Source organism: Chanos chanos, chromosome 13, assembly GCF_902362185.1.
Source record: "Chanos chanos chromosome 13, fChaCha1.1, whole genome shotgun sequence".
Lineage (NCBI taxonomy): Eukaryota > Metazoa > Chordata > Actinopteri > Gonorynchiformes > Chanidae > Chanos > Chanos chanos.
Genome location: NC_044507.1, coordinates 14584611 through 14606151, shown reverse-complemented (window position 1 = coordinate 14606151; position 21541 = coordinate 14584611). Strand labels below are relative to the sequence as shown.

The window sequence follows — 21541 nt, the reverse complement described above, 5'->3', positions numbered from 1 at the left end:
AGAAATATTTGCTTTTAAAGACATCCAAATTAACTCACAGGTCTTGATTCAGTTCTTGACCAGTTTCTACCAGTTTGCAGTATTTCAATGGCATATAGATGCTTATTGCTGCATTTCCACATCCTTCCTTCAGAATCCATCAAATACCCCAATATGAGAAGTCGGAAAAGAAATTCATGGAGGCCTTTTTGCACCTGGAAGTAACACGCAAAAAGAGATACTCAAGAGATCTCATCAAACTGAATTTTAAAAATAAACAACTTACTCAAAGACATACAGCTCTTCTTACCGAAGATGTGATATCAAGATGAAAGATTGTGAGTTCCTTTTCCTTGGGGGTGTTGAGCAAGGCCTGGAGAACAACATTTTCATCGACTCTTGGCTCAATCAATCGGATACACTTCAGGTGTGAGGGCTTCTTTGTACTGTTCTTGAGTTTCTCGTACAGTCTCTGGATGTAAAGTGATTTGCCTAGACATAAAACATACAGAACAAATGATGTTAAGGACATAACTCGTAAATGAATTACTCAGAAGCAAAGGTGTACAGTACTCACCAACACCTGCTCTTCTGGAGGACACTAGGCCAACATAAAGTCTGTCTTTGAACACAGCAGCAGCACTGGACTGATCTGATGGGACAGTGTAGTGCCAGGTAAGATACCTTTGAATATTGCCAACTGGCTGAAGGGGTACCATATGCAGTCTGAACTGGCTGAATGCTGAGGGTAGGTAGGCATGCTCTCGATCAGAACTACAGATTAAAACCAATCTGAAGTCACTTCTACTTTGCATCTTGTGACGCTGATAGAACTGTTCAATTCTGAAGCTCACTTCATAAGTCAGCTGATCCACATAGAGCATTGTGTATATCTTCGAACCCTTATAGCCAGAAGTCAAACAGCGTCTGAGGAATAGCTCCACTTCTTCATACGGTGTGGAAGGATTGCAGAGAAGTACCTCATCAAAGGTTGGCAGAGGCTCTTGTTGACTGTTCATGTAAATTGAAATGCAGGATGTCAGGATTTCAACTGGGGGACAAACAATAAGGTTTGGTTGGCCAACTGCAAGACCCTTTGGCAATTCTCTTCTGATGATTCTTTGTCTTTTACTGAAGTTTCCATCCTCCTCCTCTTCATCATCTTCTAGTTCACTGTGTCTGTTGGCCAAAATTTCCAAGAGACTCCCAAGACTTCCGATATCCAAAGAACTTGGAAAAAAGTTTTTCATATCTCTCATGTAAGCATTCCAAATCACATCTAGCTTGGCTGCACCAGTGGACTTGCCAAAGTGACTGGACATATCATACAAGGAGGAATCAAACTCTGGGTCTTTATTTGTCTCCGAGGGAATGGAGACTTCGACAAAAGTTTGGAAATCCAAGTCATCATTTTGCTCAGGCGTGTTGGTCAGCATCTTATACTGAAGTTCATGCCACGTCCGTCTCAGATCTAAATGGGTACAGTCTGGTTTAACAAAGGACAGCAACATGAAAGCCTGGTCTTCCAAATTTGTCAAGTCTTTCTGAGTCAGCTGACTACAAAGGTAGACTATTTGCTCAGCTGTGAAGTAGTTAAGGTAGTAATGTCGTGATCTTTGTTTGTCCATGAAGTCTTCCCAAAAGTTCAAGCATCTTTCCATTTTCTTACAAACTTCTGGGAGTTGCTCCACCACATTGCCCTCCACCATAATTACATTGACAACCTCCCCTAAATTGAAGTCCATGACAATGCATGCTTCTTCACTGTTACAGTTGATGTTAGCCTCCCAACTTCTGAACAGTGGATTTCCAGCAGTAAATAGATGAATAAAGGCCACGGCTAATCTCTGCACACTAGCAAAGACCTGAAAGTACAAGCATAAATACACTCAATAACGACCAGTTAAGCAAAACATTTCCATATCCATCAAAGATGTCACCACTCTACGTATTGAATGAACACAAACCTCTGCAAACTGATCAACTTCACACTGGCCTTGGTCCCCTTTGCCAGACATGAGCATTAATTTGTTCTGCAGCTCTCTGAGGTCCTCCAAGGAGTAATTTCGCATCTCACAGCCCTCCTCATGCTCCTCTGGTATCTGCAGCTTCAGGACTTTTTCTAGGGTCAGCTAGATGCAGAGACAAGCTGTTATTTACGTTGATTTGCAAAAATATTTGCAATATCACTCCAACTCTTAATGTTCAGTATTTCAATGTGAAAAAACAGCAATTTCAAATACTGTTTGAATCCTTAATTACATAACAATCACACCTTTTTTTGATTTTGTGCACTGATAACATATATGCCTTTAGTGTTGATAGCTGAAGTCAATGAGAGAGATGACAGTTCTACTGAGCCATGACTGTCCTTTACAGTCTTCAGCCACTCAAGGTGCCGAGCAGTGTCACGCTGAAACCGGGGGAAAAAAAACTGTCACTTTAAGTAACAACAAACACAAGCATCTTACATTAAAAGCAGACATTTTCCTATAGTATCAAACATAAGTCTTGAATCTGACCAGCTTTTTGGGGAGGTTGCAGTCATTATCAAGTGCCTTCCACAGCTTTTTCAGTACTTCTTTTAAGGCTTTGAATCCAGCCTCTGGTTTTAGCTCATAGAGCATTGGGGCGTAACCAAGAACAGCATCGTGAAAACAGGCCACACGATCCACATCCAGATCATTTTCTCCCGCAGAGATAGAGGCCAAGTCCACAAAAACTTTCAGCTCATTGATATCTACAGTTAGAAGAAAATGTATTGATTACTTTTCCCTCTTAGAAACACAGTAATTATTATAAATGAACAAAAAGGCTTATTTACCCTCTAGAGCCTCTTTGACCCACATAACAAAGTTCTTTCTGAGCCCAAGCTCCTGAAGACACAATCTCCTTGCCTCTGTGATTTCCACCAGGACAGTTTTGGCCTGCATCAAGTCATTGTCTATACGATCAAGACATTCCGTCTGAAAGCTGATATGTGACTGAGGACAGAGAAAATTAAAAAGGCTGAGTGAAGCTAATCACTTGAGCACCCATGTATAATGCCTAAGAAATCACAAAACAAGTGAGGAATGATTATGATGCCTTTATATGGTGGTATGTGAAACTATAGCACCAAACATCTAAGGAATGGTTGTAATGCCTTGGTGTGGTGGTATGTGGAACAGCAATGCATGTAAATATCTGCATTTGCATCAATTAACATGGCAAAATGAGAAATTACACTATGCACTAAGTTCAAAACTCAGCAACACCACAGACTGTGTTGATCATCAGAAAGAACAAAGCTAACACCCCTGGGGGGGGGGGGGGGGGGGGGGGGGGGGGGGGGTCAGTAGGACATAGTGTGCTCCCAATTAGTGTGTTCCACCTACTCCTAGTGTCAGTGGGAGTGGGGTCCCTGCAAATTCACAGGAAAACCTAGGGAAAATAGTGTGGGCCTTAACGAGCATTTTGTTTCCATGGAGATGCTTGTAAACTTAGCAAGGAAAAGAAGCACTGTCTGAGTTCAGAAGTTTTGATAAATGCATGCTCACACTCTTGCACAGACATAGTGGTCATGCTACTGCACTGACGTACAGTAACACAGGAATTGACAATTCCATATTGGGATAGACAGGGTTAAAAATAAACAAATAAACCCAACAAACATTGACATCTGCACTTACAACTTCAAGTAGCCTCTCCAGAGCCTTGAAATCTCCTTGGAGGCCTAAGGTCTCCTTAACCATCATGACCACTTGAGCGGACTCAACAGCCAAATGGAGCTCATGGTACTGTTCAATCTGTTGGACCTTTCTCTGGATCCAACGTCTATCATCAGAAGGATCCAGTTTGCACATTATTGCAATTTCCTCAGCAAGTTCCTCATACTTGCTTTTGTAGGCTTTGAATATGACATCGACGTCTTCAAGCTTAATGCTACCATTTCTGAGGCTTGCATAGATCTCTTTGTACCTCTCTTTACACGGTTGAAAAATGTCATCATGTACTACATCAGGTGTGGCAATCACACCAACATTTTGTTCAGGTTCTTCTTCCTCCTCTTCCTCTTCAGACTCACAATCATCCTTGCTTTGTTGGACCAATTGTTTAGCCTGATTCTCCCAACACATCTTGAAAATGTAGCTCTCTTTATAAGTAAGCAGATATTCCGCCATGGATTTAATGTCCTTATCAAGATCAAAATATGTGACCACACCAGCCATTGGAGAGGAGAGTTGGTCGAGTGGATGAACCTCCATGAACGCATCCAGGTCCATATCTTCAGTATCAACATGGTGTTTTTCTTCTAACTGACTAAGGTCAACTGTAAAGATTAGATTTAATGTATTAAACAGCATTGTGATACAACAATAGCAATGATTAATGAAAGACAAACACCCACACAAACATACCTGGAACATGCTCCTGTAGCATGCGACACATTGCGAGCAGGACCTCCACAAGGTCTTTCTCATGCTGTATGGCTTCAACTTCCTCTTGCCTCCTCTGAAGTAGCCTCCTCATGGAAATGCCTTTGCAATGCACATTTGGACATAGACATTCTGCACAAACAGAAATCATTTACTTTTAACACAGCTCAAATGTGTGCCTTGCTAATATCAACAGCATCTATTTTGTTGCAATTCTGAAATAAAATTTTCACCTATATTCAGTAGCTCAGAGAATGTGTCCCTCCTTCCCAAAATGTGTTTGAGAAGCTTTATCTTTATGTTTCCTCTGATTAACTGGTCAGAGATGCTAACAAATGATGAGGTTGCTACAGCCATTCTTTCTTTGGCCTCATCAGATAGTTGTTCGATCAACTGTTCATCAGCACCTAGGGGAAAACAAGACATAATACAAAGAAAAATTAAATAACCTCAAAGCAGGATGAGCTCTAGAGTTATGTCCATGTTGAAAAGGCAACTGAAATTACCATGGAGCTGAAAGATGTTCTTGGCTGCTGTCCAGTTCAGAAGGTGCTGTAGGATCACCTCCTGCTCATCCTGAAACTGCCCATGATCATCTCTTGGCCAGGATTTTTGTATGATTATTGACACAAGCTTTCCAAACTTCCTGTTTGCTCCAGTTATGAATTGTCCAATTCTTTCAAAAAGTCTCCCCTCAGACTTGGCCTGCAAAAAAATATCAATACAAAACTCAAGTTTTCTGCTTTTGTTTTAAGTCCCATTCCATGCAACACTGTTCTTATTGATAGTGCTGCAAAAACAGCAACATTTTTTTTCTATAGTCAGTCCCAATAATGTAAGTACATAAAAATCTGATACCTGGCATATTGATGTAACAGCCTGGAGGGCACATTTTTCTATACTTCCAGCCACATGTGGATGTGAGTCATTCAGTTCCTCGAACTTTGAGCAATAGATAGCGATTTGATCTAAAGAAGACTCCTACAGAAAGAAAACACATTTCACACAAGTCTCAAGAAGTCTGCAGTTCAGAAAATACAGCATATTACAATAAAAACGCACCAAAACCTACGTACCTGCTGAAATTTCCCCTCAAAATCTCTAGCAAATGTCTGCTTCCACTCCTTCGTGAGATCCTCACTTTTGAAACTGAAGGATATTATGTTGTTCCACATCTATAAAATGTCATGCCAACAAAGTAAGAGTTGGAATTTCTTGACATTTTTGGTTGAAATGATAGGATAATCACATATGAAAATCTCCTCACCTCAATCTCTGGTGTGAGATTTGGTGTAGCACTTGCAAAACTTTTGTTCAACAAGGGGGCTTTGAAGGTTTGACCAATCCAGGTTCTCACAAGTTCCTTGGCATCAATAAGCAGATCTGTAGTCTTCTGTGACAGAGTGCCTACACCTTGTGTTGTCTTAAATATTGAAAAGAATGAGACAGTTCAAATTTTAAAAAAAAACAACACAATTTCAGTTAACGCACTGATCTTAACTTGAATGTGTTTATGGCTTAAGTTTCTTCATTAACTGAAAAAATGCCGAGGGCTACAAAGCTGATAAAAATTCACACATACCTGATTAATGTCTAATAGAACAGATCATGTTTAGCTGTACTTAGCTCTTGCATTTTAATAATTACATTTTAAATGAGCAACCATGTTATTTACAAACGATATCAACAATGCTCCATTGAAGCAACACTGCATCAGAAGGAACACATCAACTGAGCTATGTTTCAACATACTTCTCCATGATGAGTCTCAGCAAAGACTGAGACAGAGATCACCATGCTCATGCAAGCAACTGGAATGGTAGTGTAGTCCCTTGAGTAAGTTGGAGGTTTCACGGCTTTGCAGATCTTTTCCAGGAGTTTTAGTGCAGCTGCTAAGCACTCTCTTCCATAATCCTCATTTGAACATCTGCAATAACCCAATCAATAAAGCTTTATCAGTTTTTGTACTGTGGGAAAAATATCGCTTTGCTTTATAGCTGTATCTCTTAGTAGGTAAAAGTGCCTCATGACAATCGTCATTAATACGATAGGGGTCTGTGTTTGCTTATTTACTATATGCTGTAAGAACATATCTGTTTGAGCAATTACTATATGCTACAGGAATGTTTCTGTGCAGCAGAACAAAGAGCATGTTTCATGTAGAAGACAAGGCCTGAGTAAAAGCAATTAGTCTGTACCACTCAGGGAGTGGTGAACTGGGTGTCTGTACCACTTGGGTAGCAGACATCAATTATCCTGTGCTCTCTGAAAGGTCACCTTGGGGCCCACACACATGTCCTTAGATGCCTGTCTTAACAAATAAAAAGCTTAGCATTCCTTAGCCTCAATGAGAACTGCACTTCAGCTCTGAGGTGTGCTTCTGCCATGCACATAAAGTAAAGAAGAAATGATTGATCACATCTGAAGTTTGGTGTTGTCTCTGAGACCTAGCAACTCTCCATACAGGAGACTTCAGATTTCCCTTACAGTACATTAACAACATAATCACTATCCACAGCCTGATCGATTTTCTAAGCAATCAGAATAATGTAACTGGTAAATGAAGTTATTTTTAACTGTAAAGATTCATTTCTGAAACAAATGCAACCGTGAGTTTGCAAAGGACTTACCCGTATTTTTGTCCGAGTAGACAGCTTTGAATATGTGCAATTAGTTCTGACACACTCTATGGAAAAAAAGACAAACACATAAAAGAGACATCATTTCACATTGTTCCTTCCAGAATCTTCCACACCTTAGAGAGAAGTCATCCAATAAAACTCACAGAGAAGTCACTGTAGGAAATCTCAGCAGGAGATTTAATAACGAAGACAAATAGCAGGTCTAAGAGATCCACGGCAAGGATGCTGCTGCATTCCACCAAGTCATCTAAAGTCAGCAGGAACATCCAAGATCGGGGTAACAGTCTGTCAACCTCAACCAAGTGCCCGTTAGATTTCATGAGTTTCAGCATAGCCCTTAAAACAAAGAGAAATACTTTCGCTGGTCAGTTAAACAATACATGCTGTCAAACTCAAGACTGTCAATATCAAAACTGCTGTCAAACTGTCAATATCAAAACCATTTGGAAACAAACACCTTCTATCCTGTGGCGTGATAGTAGAAATGCTGGTTGATTCTATGCCTCGCAAACCAGCCCAGGACCACTCATATCTAGGGTTGACCATTGATGAGACAGGTTCAAATGGTTTTGACATTCCCTTGAGTAGGTGGAACAGTGGAATCACAACGATCCAATGCATCATCCCTCGTGACTTCACAGTGTTCATCAATAACATCACCATTTCAGACAAACTGCAAAAGAAGAACACATTACCCTGAACCCTAAATTCACTGAACATTCATAGACATAGCACATTAAGAACTATCATGTGTGTTTTAGTCCAATCAAATTCCATTTGTGAAATGCATAAATATACTAACCTTTTCACACATGAAAACGATTGCTCAGTATCTGTCCAGAATGAAAGGAATTCTTCTTTAGAAGATTTTGGCAAGCAAAGGGCAGTGCAAAGCTTGGCAAGCTCCCCACTGTCCAACTTCAGAGTGTACTGTTTCCACATATAGAGCATGACAAGTGCAGCCTTGAAGGGGTCTTCAATGAAACCACTCTTTCCATCACCGTCTTTCTTCAATTGTTGAGTCACTTTCGCAAGCATGAATTGCTTTAAGAGATTGCTCACCTTGAGAAGAGATTAACATGGGATCATTTTCAAGAAATGTCCACACACTCTGATCAGTCCATAAGCTGCGCTGGTATTTATTATCATGACGTGATCGAACCGAGATATTTACTTACATCTTTTTCATTGTATTCCAAGGAGTACCATGGTTTTTGTGTCTCTTCATACACAAAAGGCTTTCCATAGATCTCATAAAACTGTTTAAGTTGGGTGAGAAAACTCTTGAAGTTTTGGACAGTCCAGCTTTTCAGCAGGTCAAAGATGTTTTCTAGCATAATCGTTCCAGCGATTTCTCTGCCTTGGAGGACACTTTTTCTCTGCTCTGGCAAGAATTTTTCCTTCAATGCTTTCAGCAGACTCGTGGAGGGTGGTGCACAGATAATGTCATCATACTGATGCCATTCTCCTGAAATAAGGCATGATTTGTTTTTTGCTTTTTGTTTTTACATAAATTCACAGGAAGAAATGGAACAACATTTTTTGTTTGTTTGTTTGGGGGTTTTTTTTGTTTTTGTTTTTTTAATTTAACACAGCCAGATCGTTCTCTAAAGCAGAAAGCGTAAAGCATGTTGTATGGACCTGGAGAAAAATCCCTTTATTTATGTATTTTATTTTTTTCCAGTCAATATCTGGAAGTATAAACAATGGTGTAAAAACTTAAACAAAGTACATTAAACTGTTGTAAGGATCAGGTGCTGTGTAACACACACACACACACACACACACACACACATATATATATATATATATATATATATATATATATATACATACACACACACACACACACACACACACACACACACATATATATATATATATATATATATATATATATATACACATATATACATATAAACAAATAGTATTTAACGTATTCTCACCTTCTTCGTTGAGCAAATGTTGTTTGACAAAAAGACACCTGTTGGTTGTTTTGGTTGAGTCCAGCTTATAGATGTATTCATATTCATATTTATCTTTCTTTTTTTTATACACTATGTACTTGTATGGTATGGATACAGATACTGCCTTGGTCGTTGTTGACAGTTTGCCATTCACAAAATATCCATGGTCCCCATAATCTCTGCAAAGGCAGCAAAGTCCAATTTAATACTGATTTTCAGTTACTCATAAATAACTGAGTAAACACAAAAAATTACTTTTAAGCAAACACACCGTGATACACTGAGCTCTGTCAAGTCAGACTTCCAGTCACCAAGGCTACCTCCAGCTCTAATGAAGATAGAGTCCTCCTGAGGGTCAAATTTGAAGTCCTTTGACAGGACTGCATGAAAATAAATCGTGAGTCTCTCACTTGAAGGAATTTGCTGCTTTGACACAGGAACTCTAAAATTTAGAAGGGAAAAACATATATCAGATTAGTGAAATCATGTGGCAACTCATACATTTCACAGAACTGGTAAGCCTAAATGTGTAGCTGAATTCCAGATATAAATTTTTGTGTTTTGGGGGTTTTTGGACACCTGTTGGGTGTTTTTTTATCCTTGTGTTCTTTTGTGCCTTCTGAGCTTTCACTGGTCTTCTCTGTCTTAGATTCCGAACTCTCAGAACCAGAAGAACCATCCCCTGTTTCACAAGCAGAACCCTGGGTTTGTCTCTTTTCTACTGTAACTGGTGGATCTACACTAGAGCCCTTGTTCTTCATCTGTGTAAAGAGAAAAAAAGCAGGGTCATAATGCATCATAATTCATTCTTATTATCAGTGACACTAAGCTTGAGCTTTCTAGTGTTGTATTTTAATTGCAACATCATTAGGTCTTACTTAAAACAGAATTCAGCCACTGAATTTCTGAGGAACTAAAACTGAAATATGACGTGTTGTTTCACAATGCCTGAGCAAAAAAAAGTCGCCGTTAAATTTAAATAAGCAAATACTTAAGAGCCTATGATTGGATAATTACTGCAGTGATTAATACGTTTCAGCTGGCAACAACTCTTTTAACCCTAACTGATGTAGTGAGTAGCTTCTCACTTCTTAAACAACTATGTTGGAGGACGCACCCTGTGGTCGTGGAAAAGACATTACTGTGTTTCAGAAGGGTCAAATTATTGGCCTGCATCAAGCAAAGAAAACAACTCAGGAGTTGGGTAAGTTTGCGGAGGAAACGTGGTTGGAAAAAAATCTTGAATGATCGTGATCGGAGATCGCTTAAACACGTGGTGAAGTCAAATCGTAAAAAACTGACGGTAGAATTCCCGACTATGTTTAATAGCAAAGGTAAGTGCATTTCTACACGCACAATACGAAGAGAACTCACAGCATGGGGACTAAACAGCTGTGCGCCCACAAGAAAACCACTTGTTAGTGAGGCTAATCTAAATAAAAAAGGCTTCAATTTGCTAGGGAGCATAAAGATTGGACTCTGGAGCAATGGAAAAAGGTCATGTGGTCTGATGAGTCATAATTTCCCTATTCCAGAGTGATGGGTGTGTCAGGTAAGAAGGGAAGAGCATGAAGTGATACGCCCATCGTGCATAGTGCCCACTGTACAAGCCTCTGGACACAGTGTTATGATATGGGCTTGCTTCAATAGGTCAGGTCTAGGCTCAGCAACGTTGTGAGGCAATAAAATGAAGTCCGCGGACTACCTGAACGTACTGAATGACCAGGTTATCCCATCAATGGATTTTTTCTTCCCTGATGGCAATAAATGGAAATAAATGTTGTGACATTGCATAAGGTTGTCAAAACAATGCCATGGTGAATGCGCGCCGTAATCAAAGCCAAAGGCGTTCCAATGAAATATTAGGGTGTGCAACTTTTTTTTGGCCAAGCAGTGTAGTTTTTTTTTTCTTTTTCAATAAGATGGAAATAAAGTAAGTAAATAACATTTTAATAATTTCTTATTCAAAAGTTATTCTTAAAGCCTTTACCTCAGCTCTGCTCTGTGGGCCAAACATCATTCCCTCTCCGCTAAAAGAAGATTTCCTGCCTTGCAGATCCTGATGAGCATTCATTTCTTGGTCATGTAAACCACTCTGGTTAGCATTCTCATCCACATTAGCATTTTCATCTGCTTTGGCTTGCAGTTTGTTTGATCGGTCTTTTTTGCCTTTGTTGCCTTTTGGGTGAGCCTGCTGACATGTATCAGTGCGCTGGTTTTGTTCCTGTGAGACTGTAGTCTCACTGTCCACATCAGGGACCGGAGTGGATTTTAGAGGGGTCTGGAGTGTATGTGTCTCCTTGCTTTGGGAAGCAGCACATTCCACTGTGTCCTGAGCTTTTTCCTGAACTGGAAGTTGGGTATTTTCTGTGTTGATTGTCAAAGCACTGTTAGGAGCTGTTTGAGCGGCTGTAGTATTCTCTGGTTGACTGGCAACAGATTCTTCTGCAGATGTGTTGCTCTGGTGCTTAGACTGATCAGATGTGTCAGACAGAGAGTCTGGTGTCTCTTCCATTGCACAGACTGAACTCTCACTTTCAGAAGAGCCTGCTTCTTCCTGGTCATTCTCCATCTGTGTTTCAGTTAGTGAGATGTCAGAGAGATTGGAGCTCAAAGACACAGGACAATCCTGCCCAGTGGTCTTTTTTTTGCTTTTCTTTTTCTTCTTCCTCTGGCAGGGCAAAAATCAATACACACTAATGTAAATAAAATTAAATCTGCAAGAGGCAATTTCTCCAAGTAAGTATGTGCCACCTTTCAGCTTTGCAAAATAAATATCTGTGGATGCATTTACAGTCAGGTATTAAAAGTTTTTGGAGTTTGTTAAATCAAGAGACAAACTTGGTTACAAAACTACTTTCCACTACCATTACAGTGCTCCCAGTTGATGACAGCTGGCAAAACTCTACTTCACTCAGACGAGAGGACATGAACGCAAAGTCTTTTTTAATGCATTCACAACTTGGGGCATTTTGTAAAATAAAATGACATATTCGCCATGACAGTGTGAATTATATGATTTGATTGATGGAACTGATGGAACCTGATCAACTGATTAACTTCATAAAATCTTTAAAGAGCTTGGTCTCTGGAACTCATTTAACCCTTTTGTGGAAAGTTAAACAGCAATAAATACATGTTAGTGATACACGTTTTCCACCAATAAGCCAAAATCATGTACATGGCTACTACAATCAGTTGTGAAAATATGTGAACTAGTTTTTTGGCTGTCTGAACTTACATTCAGGATTAAAAGATTTTTTTCCCAAGATACATACATATAAAAGTGTTTTTGATAATAATGAATGGTGAAAATCTGGTAGAGGACAACTTATAGGTATCTCCTCAGCTTGAGCCAGGGAACAAGGAAAAAGGATTCTGGATCTACACTGCATAATTCAGCAGCTACTGTTTTAGAAAATGTATACTTTAACAAAAAAGTAATAACACAAGAGATGTGAAAAAAAATGCAATAACAGTGATGAAGAGGAATCATAGTAACACATCTCTATGACAGCAATATGTCAAGAAAACAGAAATACACACTCTAGCACTGAACATACTCTGTCAGAGAGAATTCTGCTGTCATCCCTCACCCCAGTGTTCTTACAAAATTCTTACAAAATTGGAAAGCAGGAGCTCTCTTGAAAATATCCTAAGCAGGGATAAAATTACAGCAAATGAAAAACTGAGCACCTTTTTCTTTGGGTTACAGTTTCTCTCTTCATTTGGCCGCTTGGGACTTGTAGTTGATAGATGACTGTCCAAGCCAGTAGAATCAGTTTTAGGTTCAACCATCTCTGTATCACCAGTCTGAGAAATGACTAAGGGATCTGGAAGCTTTTCTGATGGTGAAGCCAATAACAGAGGTCTCAACAATACAAATATTATCATCATACCCACCCATCCACACTGAATGTAAATATTCCATTGTTTGCATTCAGTTCATAAGCATTAGATGATGAAACCCAGTGAAGACTTTTTACACACTAGATTATTAGATTATTAACTAGTTATGGTGTACTTTGTGCTGTGGCACACTCATTTCAGATGTACAGTAAACATCCCTTAAACATATTATTCACCACAGTTTAAATAAAAGAGACACATATTAACTAACACATATTACTTGGCAGACATTTGTGGTTTTTCAAGTAAAAAAAGAAATACAGTTTGGAAGAGGTTCATGTATGGGTCAGAAGGTGTCATAGGACAACATTACTAACCTTTTACACTAGCAGAGGCCGGCACAGACAACTTATAACCACACTGGCTGCAGAACTTTGCATTTTGCTCCACAGCCACATGATCACAGCTTGGGCACTTCATCATGAAGAGATATCTGTGATATTTAGATGAAATGCACAAACATTTTTCATACATATCTATTGAAAAATCTGTAGGATCATATTCTTCCTGTTCCTTTCACTTTCATTTCATGAGGCAACAGTAATAGTGTTTTGCCCTCTTAGTGAATATGCATTTCCTGGAAATGCAACATATTTGTTCTTTGAAATAATCAATGCTCTTGGACAAATTATTCATTAAGAAGTAAATCATACAGAAAAGTGTTGTGTAAAGCCACCATATGTTCTGTGTCAAAGCTGAAAGCAACACCCTGACAATGTTAACTTAAACTTTACACTGATGACAGTCAATGAACCACAGCTATTAACAGTCATTGTGTTTGTCAGAGGTAGAAATATTACGGTATAGGTATTAAGTTACATTAAGAATTGATGTCCTTGTTACACAACAGAGGAGGAATTAAAAGGGTGGGCTTCAAAGAACAAGCACCATACAAAGGACTCTTATTCGTGTTTGGAATCTTGTAAGGTTTAACTGTCCTTAAAATCTCTCAAAGAAAATGTGTGTTCTACAGACATACATTTTGAATAAACCACATTTCTGAAGAGTTGTTTTTTTTTTTTTTTTTTAAGATTTCCTTTTAAAATTAAAGGTTTCAACAAATGACAGTTCGGGGACGACCACAAGAGGCCACTGTAAGAACATTTATCGAGCATGCGCACAAAAAGATCTACCGCCATTCAATGTATCCCTGACACTTCCTGATCAAGTGCTCCAAACAATGTTTCAGTTAGCTGAGATAACTGACATTAAGTATACTTTCATAACTAATTCCATCCCAAGTATGCCATTTTCAATTTTTTTTTAAATTTTCTATATAAGTCTTCTTATAGTGTACTACTCTGCCATGATGAGATGAACTCCTCGCAACTGCGTAGCTATCTTCAGAACGTGAAGTTATGTTTCCAGTCAACTGAACTTATACACAGATGGAACAAACTAACTGAATGTCACGTGAACAGTAAAACATAACGTAGGCAGTCTCCCCCTCAACAGACGGTGACTGTTTTTTGGGTTTCATTATGACCATATTGGAACGGTGCTGGGGAGCTAAACTCGCTAGCGAGCTAGTTAAAGCACACATATGAATATTATAGCCCAGTAGATTACAGGTAACGCTCGAAGTATAGCAAAATAATGTCTCAACGATTCTTACTCAGTCAGCTTGCTAATAAAGTTGTCGTGTTTTCAAAACTGTTTATTTAATATGCAAGCCATGCATGTTTTGAGAACATATCTTCATAGAGCATAACTTACCTTGCAGGAAGCTTCCCTCTTAGATCCACCGACTTGTCATAACATTGCTGGCCAGTTCAAAACTGACCACTCTCGGCTCTACAGCAACATTGAAACGCTTCCTAAAATTGGTTGAACAAGCCCGCGGGACTTTCGTTTCATGAGAAATGGGCGTGAACTTGATTGGGTTTTGTGTGTGCTGTAGACACCGCTTGGAGAAAACATCATCAATACAGCCCAGTTATTTTTACGGTTGCACGTACGGCTAAAACCCTACCCGGGGATTTCCATTGATCAAGGACAGTTGGCACAACGGTAAATCGTCCAGCTTGTCAAATGGGTATTTGTTCATTTTAATTTGACTTTGTTCTGGATATGGATATTGATTTGCAGTTTGTGTACTGTTATTGTCGTTATTGTTGTTATTGCTTACTTTTTACCTGACAATGAGAGTAAACGCTATTTTTTCTGGTGCATTACGGTACGTGACGTTTGAAGTGTAAGGACAGGAGTTCAAAGTAGGCTGCTGAAATGTGAAGGGGGTACTTAAGGGGGTATGGGCATACCTTAAGACATGGGTCCTCCGGGATGACGAATTGAGGGCTGCATACTACAAATAAATAAATGTATTAATAAATAATAGCAGAACATGCACCCTTCGACGTCCCTGATTCTGATAAGCACTTTCTACTTGCCCAAGGAATGAGGCTTTCTGAAAAAAGATCATATGTGCTCAATAGTTTACAACCCAGTGACAATACACTGCTGAAAAGCGCAGTTCTCCGTATTGGATATATGTAAATACAGTACAGTTATCTGTCTGAGCTAAATATCTGGCAAGATGTATTGTCCGGCTGTGCTGAGTGCATATTCAGGAAACAGAGCCATTTCAGGCCTTAGAGCCTAGAGCAATGCCCCACCCAACATATGTGTGCAGACTGACTGTGTGTGACTAAAATTTGGTGAACAATGTAGACATCAAAAATCCCAGTCTGGCTCACTGTGGCTCAGCCAATGTAGGGCCCACAAGACATACTTCTGTGTTGCTCCAGTGTTGGCATTTCTAACTTGCATAAATCTCACACTGGCACACTGTGGATCAGCCAGTGCTACACATCACTCCATATGTCTATGTTATTGAACTGTGAACATTTCATGGATGGTGAGGACAGTATGTGTTTCTTGTCACTGTGAAATGCAGTTCTGTTTAAAACTATTCATCCCATTTCAGAAGCTTGAATTTTTGTAGCCTGTATTTATGCTCATGAATATTATCAAGACATCATGTCGGTTACTTTAATATAAGAAATAGCTTATAAGTTATTCCATGGTGTGTGACAGTGCCTTGTAATGTGTAATTTGCTATTGTTTATTACAGTTTCAGTTATAGCCAGATTTGTCAGAGGAGGCAATGTTTTCCCATTTTCCACTTGTACACTGCTGGTGGTCATGGGTCAACTGGTACTGTTTTTTCTTGCTATTAGCTAACAGTAGTGAAAACCCCATGGGGTCAAATGGGCTATAGCCCATTCACATGGATCTTGTGGGAAATTCCCTATCATGGGTGTTTCAGTGTCAAATGCTTTACCCATATCACTGTGACTCAGCAAGCTGTCTAAACCTAGCTCACGCTAGTGCCTCACCAGAAGCTCAATCTATCATCCCTACAAACCTCCAAGGAGAGGAAGACACATCTAGTCAAACACTATTGACAACAGAATAGGTGGAGGTCACTTCAAAGTTCACACCTCAAATGATAATTAACACCTGTGTTGGTGAAAGCGTCCAGTTTCTATTCTGTGGTTTGGTTCTGTCTGTTTTGATGGGGTGCAATGACAATGCTTCTTTCTGTTATTTTTTCATAACAGAAATGAACAACAAGGCTTCTCTCATCCCTCTGATTCTCGCTGAAGATGAGCTTACGTGCTGCATTTGCCGAGATCTGATGAAGGATCCAGTGACCATACCTTGTGGTCACAACTTCTGCATGGCATGCATTAAGACTCATTGGGGTAGATTCTGTTCAAGCTTCTCTTGTCCCCATTGCAGGAGAAAGTTCACCAGTAGGCCTGAACTCCACAATAACACAGTGCTCTGTGCATTAATGGAACATGTAAAAAAAGTCAGGGTTGATCCAGAAGCATGCCAACCACCTGATGAAGATCAGGCAGACTGTGACATCTGTGATGAGGACAGAAAGATGGCAGCTGTGAAGACCTGTGTTACTTGCCTGGCCAGTTTTTGCAGCATACACCTGAAACCACACACTGACAGCCTAGCTCTGACTGGGCACATGCTGTGCTCTCCTGTGAAAGACAGGGAGAAACTGCTCTGCAGACAACACAGGAAGCTTCTGGAGTTTTTCTGCAAGACTCACAGAATTGCTATCTGTAGCCAGTGCTTGGTAAAACACCGTAAATGCTCCACATTCACGATAGAGGAGTTGAGAAATGAGCGGAGGGTGAGATATTAACTTCACCACAACGCCCCAGTTTCCTGAAACAAAATAAAGATAGGCTAATCCAGTAGAAATAGTCATCTGTCACCATCAGAGATGAAATCCAGTAGTGAAAAATTGTTAGTATAATTTGTTTAATGAGTATAATTTGTTAATTAGGGAATTAACATCTCTTCCTTGCTGTTCTTCTCCATGCACAGCGTTTTAAGAGATATATCATTACATTCCAGGTTGAATGTGACATGAAACTTGAGGAAATTGAAAGAAGAGAGAAAGCTGCCAATGCTGCTATGGTTTCTGTAGACCATATAAAAGATGGAATTGTGGTAAGATCAGAAGCTACATGATGTGCTCTTCTGTATGGCAAAGATTATTAATGCCAACAGAATTTTTAAGCACTTTATTGCTGTATCCCATCAAGTAGAAAACATGTAACCTACAATCCTAAGAGCAACATGTTGTTTATCCACAGGCTACTACTGAGCAGCTCACAGAGGACTTTTCCCAGTGTTTTCAGATACTAAGAGACACCATAGACAAGGCTGAGGGTAGAGCTAAAGTCTTCCTGGAGAAAGAGAAGGAGGAGGCCAGTCAGCAGCTGGAAAGTTTAGAGGCAGAAATAGATCAGTATCTGAGTGAATTGCAGCAGGCCAGAGCGAAACTGGAAGAGTGCAAAGCTGATGCTTCCTACTTCAACTTTGGTGCAGTAAGTCTAGAAGTTTTTAAAAGACAAGTTCAGTGAAATCACTGGGTGGAATATCTAGAACATGTCTAAAATATATTTTTCAGCTGCAGCTGCTGTTACCTAAAGAGGTTGGCCAGCTTGACCTGTGCTCCACTATTCAAATAGATGGTCTGGCTGTCAAACAGATGATGTCAGACCTCAGCCTCCTACAAAGTAATCTACAGTCTCAGCTCCATACCATTCTCCAACGTAGAGAGGAGCTCCAAGAGAAAGGCAAGGCACAGGCTTGTGTAATCTAAAGTGTCTTTTTTTCCAAATCAGTATATAGATTCACTAAACTGTTGTATATGAATTATCTCAATTACAGATTTGATAACAGATGATTTCAAGGTGATCTGTGGTCAAAGTAAACGTCGAAGCAAGCTGATGAAGTGTAAGTTAAACACATTTTCATTCTTAGGACTCCTAAATGGCAAACCAAGGAAAGCCACTGTTTAACATTGTAGAGGGGTGGCCTATATCAGGGATTAATTTATTAAATCCCAGTTGTTCTGTATTTGGCAACAGAGTCGACAGAAACAACACTGACCAGGTTCCCTTGGGAAGATGAGACAACTAAGGTTCCCCCTCTCTCTCCCCTCTACTCAGCAGTGGTTACTGTTGGAAGTTATGAGGTTTTAATAAATCTCAGTTCTTTGGAGAATGAAAAGGAGTCACACAAGCTTGTCAGGACTGTGCTGTATATTTCCAAGACGGTATTCCCAAAGAGCACTCTAAGATTCTCAGAGGTTTCTCACACAGTGTACCATCTTAATCTAGTCTTAGGAATTTGACCTTGCTTCACAGTTGTGACCCTAGACATAAATATTTGCATGCACAGACCTCTTTCAGAATGTGTTAGTTATGTTACGCAAGTATTCACAGACAAGGTAACTGTACAGATGTATTATAGTTATGTGTATATGCAAAAATAAAGGAAAAGTAATCATAAGAAATATGAAAGAATAATCACATCCCCAGATCACACTTTGAGAGGAGGTATATGCTAATCTCACTGGCCTTGACTGAGGTGGGGAGACATACAAGATCCTGCACGACGGGAAGCCCGTACTCAGAGAAAAGGGGAAGGGGGTTAATATAAAGAAATTTAGGTCTTTAGGTAACATCAGATGGTAGTGGGAGCAGGAAAGATGTTTTTGGCCCAAAAACTTTGGCCTCTATGATGCTTAGAAACCAGACCAACCAGACAGGAGTTTCTGCTGAACAGAGCTGAGTATTGTCTCATATGGTAGGAGAATAGACATTCTCATCATATCCTTGAAGTTGACACATGGTTACTATGAGTATCCTCGTTGTTTGTAATATAACAGAACTGTAGAATGAATGAAAGTGAATATTAAGAATGAAAGTTTGCTGGAAGAGATCCCCTTCTAATGACTGATGTATTTCCCCTTCATCAGTAGTTTAGTATTGCTCTCTCATAAATTAGTTATGTGCAAAGGTGGCAGAAATACAGACATTCTTTACTCACATAGAAGTACAGATACTTGTGTAAAAAAGACTCTGGTAAAAATAGAAGTACTGATTCAACTTCTTTACTCAACTTGTAGTGAAAAAGTACAGGCTCTGAAATGTATTCAAAGTATAAAAGTAAAAAGTAGCCATTTAAAGGACATTTCTACTGGCTGTTTCTGTGCAAGGCTAACTGAACCTCACATCATATTAATGTAATTCGAATACTATTAAACCATTTTAACTTCAAATAAAATAAATAACAGTATACTGAAAATAATGAACATTAACTCCGTTCCAATGTGCAAATCAGTTTTCAATGTCAGCAACAGAACTCAAAACATTATGATCAACACTAGAACACACTTCATGTCTAATTAAGCCTTAAACTCTTTTTGTTAGAAATTCCCTCATCTCTACAGGAGTCCTAACAAACGTTTCAGAGATGGGGAATGTCTTGCTGCTCTGAATCTGCTCTGCTGGCAACTTGTCTGGTTCATTTTCATCCATGTTGCTATTAGTTCTCCCTGTGACCGACATCACGTTCAATAGACGCCTTTTCCCTGCAGTCGAGTCTCCCTGTCTTGTATGTTTCGACGTGTTGCGTCTTTTACATCATTTTCATCTTGATGCATCTGTCGTGCGTAATATGCACTGATAGATATACCAAGAGATCATCTTTTTTATGTGTTGATGTCCCATCCATTTAAGTTGAAATCGGTCTTAATGTTGGGAAGGCACGCAATGATGCAAGATAAAAATAATTAATAATTCCCCTCAAATGCATTAAAACTAAAGTAACAAGCCTCTTTTGAAAATGTAAGGAGTAAAAAGTACAGATGTCTGTGTTAAAATGTAGGTGGTAAAAGTAAAAAGTTGTCAGTAAAATAAATACTCAAGTAAAGTACAGATACCTGAAAACTCTACTTAAGTACAGTAACAAAGTATTTGTACTTCGTTACTTCCCACCTCTGGTTCTATAAGACGTTAGGATCTGCATTAACTTGTATTTTGGATTCTACATTTTTCAAGACAGTGACCAATGAACAATGTACCCTCTGATCTCTTTTTAGATGCCTGTAGAGTGACATTTGACCCTCTCACAGCCAGCTCCTCTGTGCTGCTGTCAGAAGACCATCTGACAGTGACAGTGGAGTCCAGTGGTCTGCTGGTCTGGAAAGACTACCAGGCCAACTCTGACATGGGTTTCAGGGTGCTGTGTTCTCAGAGCTTCACCAGAGGGCAGCATTACTTGGAAATTTACCCTCCTGAGGATAAAAACTGCAGCTGGGCCATTGGTGTGACCTATAACACTGGTCAGGACCACTATCGCCCTTTAGGCCAAGACAAAAGCTCTTGGTGTGTCAGGTGGCAGAGGGCAATGATGGAGTCAGAGGAGGACAGGGAGGAAGGAGGACCAGGGAAGGAACTGTTAACAACAGCACCCAAAGAAGGAGAGCCTGAGAGAGCTGTAGGGAGAACCAAGAAACCACAGACAAATTTCGAGAAGATAATAAGAAGAGTGAACCCATTACCGGGAAAAGAGCAGGAAGTTCCACTGCAAACAGACAGGGGAAGAAAGAATTGCCTTGAAGATGATGAGTCAGGTGCTATCAGACAAGAAAAGGTTGAAAGTGCAGAAAATGGCGAGGAGAGAGAGAAAGAGATGAAAGAGAGAAAAGAAGAAGGAGTCCAAAATCACATACAAGTGACTGACTGCACAAAACCAGACAAAGCCATTACAGGATTCTGTGCCTCCCACGATAAAATGATCCACTTTCTCTCCCAGCACCACCCTGGCATGATCGGAGTGCATCTGGATTGTGATCGGGGTTCTGTCTGTTTCTTCTCAGTGTCTAATAACAGGGTCAGGCTGTGCTACAGGTTTGAGACAGTATTCTCTGCACCCTTACACCCGGCAGTCTGGATGAGGGAACCAGACAAGATGATGACTATCGGCTGAGCATGCCAAATGTCAAGGAAAAGGAATATGGTGTGATTAAAATGGTTTTAAATTCATTTGGTGCCTTTAAATCTGCTGTTTGCAAAGTGGAAATGTCCATTTCGATTTCAGTATGTTAATGTTAGTCTAAAGGCTAATTGGGAACAAGTTTTAAATACTTTTTGTATGTCCTGTATCCACATGTCTGTAATGTTTTGATATATTCCCTATCCAGGACAAGCCATTTCTGTTCTTTGTTCCTCTGTTTAAGCTTTTTCAATATTTTCAGTAGTATGAATAGTAAAGTTTTGAAAATCTTTATATACGTCAGATC

The 21541-nt window shown here is 39.6% G+C and overlaps 2 protein-coding genes across 2 annotated transcripts in view; one reads left to right on the top strand and one right to left on the bottom strand.

Moving 5' to 3' along the window:
* Nucleotides 1–14697, bottom strand: part of LOC115826014 (E3 ubiquitin-protein ligase rnf213-alpha-like) — a 31287-nt gene extending 16590 nt beyond the window's left edge. Inside the window, exons 1-27 of the mRNA XM_030789699.1 lie at nt 14632–14697; nt 13233–13348; nt 12703–12851; nt 10997–11677; nt 9586–9767; nt 9278–9448; nt 8986–9185; nt 8218–8507; nt 7842–8101; nt 7497–7712; nt 7183–7375; nt 7028–7083; nt 6150–6324; nt 5665–5820; nt 5474–5572; nt 5256–5378; nt 4904–5102; nt 4631–4804; nt 4380–4529; nt 3651–4291; nt 2804–2963; nt 2502–2719; nt 2255–2392; nt 1947–2111; nt 557–1844; nt 290–471; nt 39–194 (exon numbers count right to left, since the gene is read on the bottom strand). Coding sequence (XP_030645559.1) covers nt 39–194; nt 290–471; nt 557–1844; nt 1947–2111; nt 2255–2392; nt 2502–2719; nt 2804–2963; nt 3651–4291; nt 4380–4529; nt 4631–4804; nt 4904–5102; nt 5256–5378; nt 5474–5572; nt 5665–5820; nt 6150–6324; nt 7028–7083; nt 7183–7375; nt 7497–7712; nt 7842–8101; nt 8218–8507; nt 8986–9185; nt 9278–9448; nt 9586–9767; nt 10997–11677; nt 12703–12851; nt 13233–13338 — 6528 coding nt within the window. The 5' untranslated portion in view covers nt 13339–13348; nt 14632–14697. The remainder of the gene's footprint in view (nt 1–38; nt 195–289; nt 472–556; nt 1845–1946; nt 2112–2254; nt 2393–2501; nt 2720–2803; nt 2964–3650; nt 4292–4379; nt 4530–4630; nt 4805–4903; nt 5103–5255; nt 5379–5473; nt 5573–5664; nt 5821–6149; nt 6325–7027; nt 7084–7182; nt 7376–7496; nt 7713–7841; nt 8102–8217; nt 8508–8985; nt 9186–9277; nt 9449–9585; nt 9768–10996; nt 11678–12702; nt 12852–13232; nt 13349–14631) is intronic.
* Nucleotides 14698–16810: 2113 nt separating this feature from the next.
* On the top strand, nt 16811–21228 carry LOC115826013 (tripartite motif-containing protein 16-like). The gene is made up of 5 exons (XM_030789698.1): nt 16811–17071; nt 17269–17394; nt 17541–17774; nt 17858–18026; nt 20339–21228. The coding sequence occupies exons 1-5, from the start codon at nt 16811–16813 to the stop codon at nt 21226–21228; spliced, it is 1680 nt and encodes a 559-aa protein (XP_030645558.1).
* The last annotated feature ends 313 nt before the right edge of the window (nt 21229–21541 follow it).

Coding starts and splice junctions, on each gene's coding strand:
- LOC115826013 (XM_030789698.1), top strand. CDS start 16,811: ATGGCAGCTGTGAAGACCTGTGTTACTTGCCTGGCCAGTTTTTGCAGC. Junction 17,395..17,540: donor ATATAAAAGATGGAATTGTG/GTAAGATCAGAA, acceptor GTTTATCCACAG/GCTACTACTGAGCAGCTCAC. Junction 17,775..17,857: donor CCTACTTCAACTTTGGTGCA/GTAAGTCTAGAA, acceptor TATATTTTTCAG/CTGCAGCTGCTGTTACCTAA.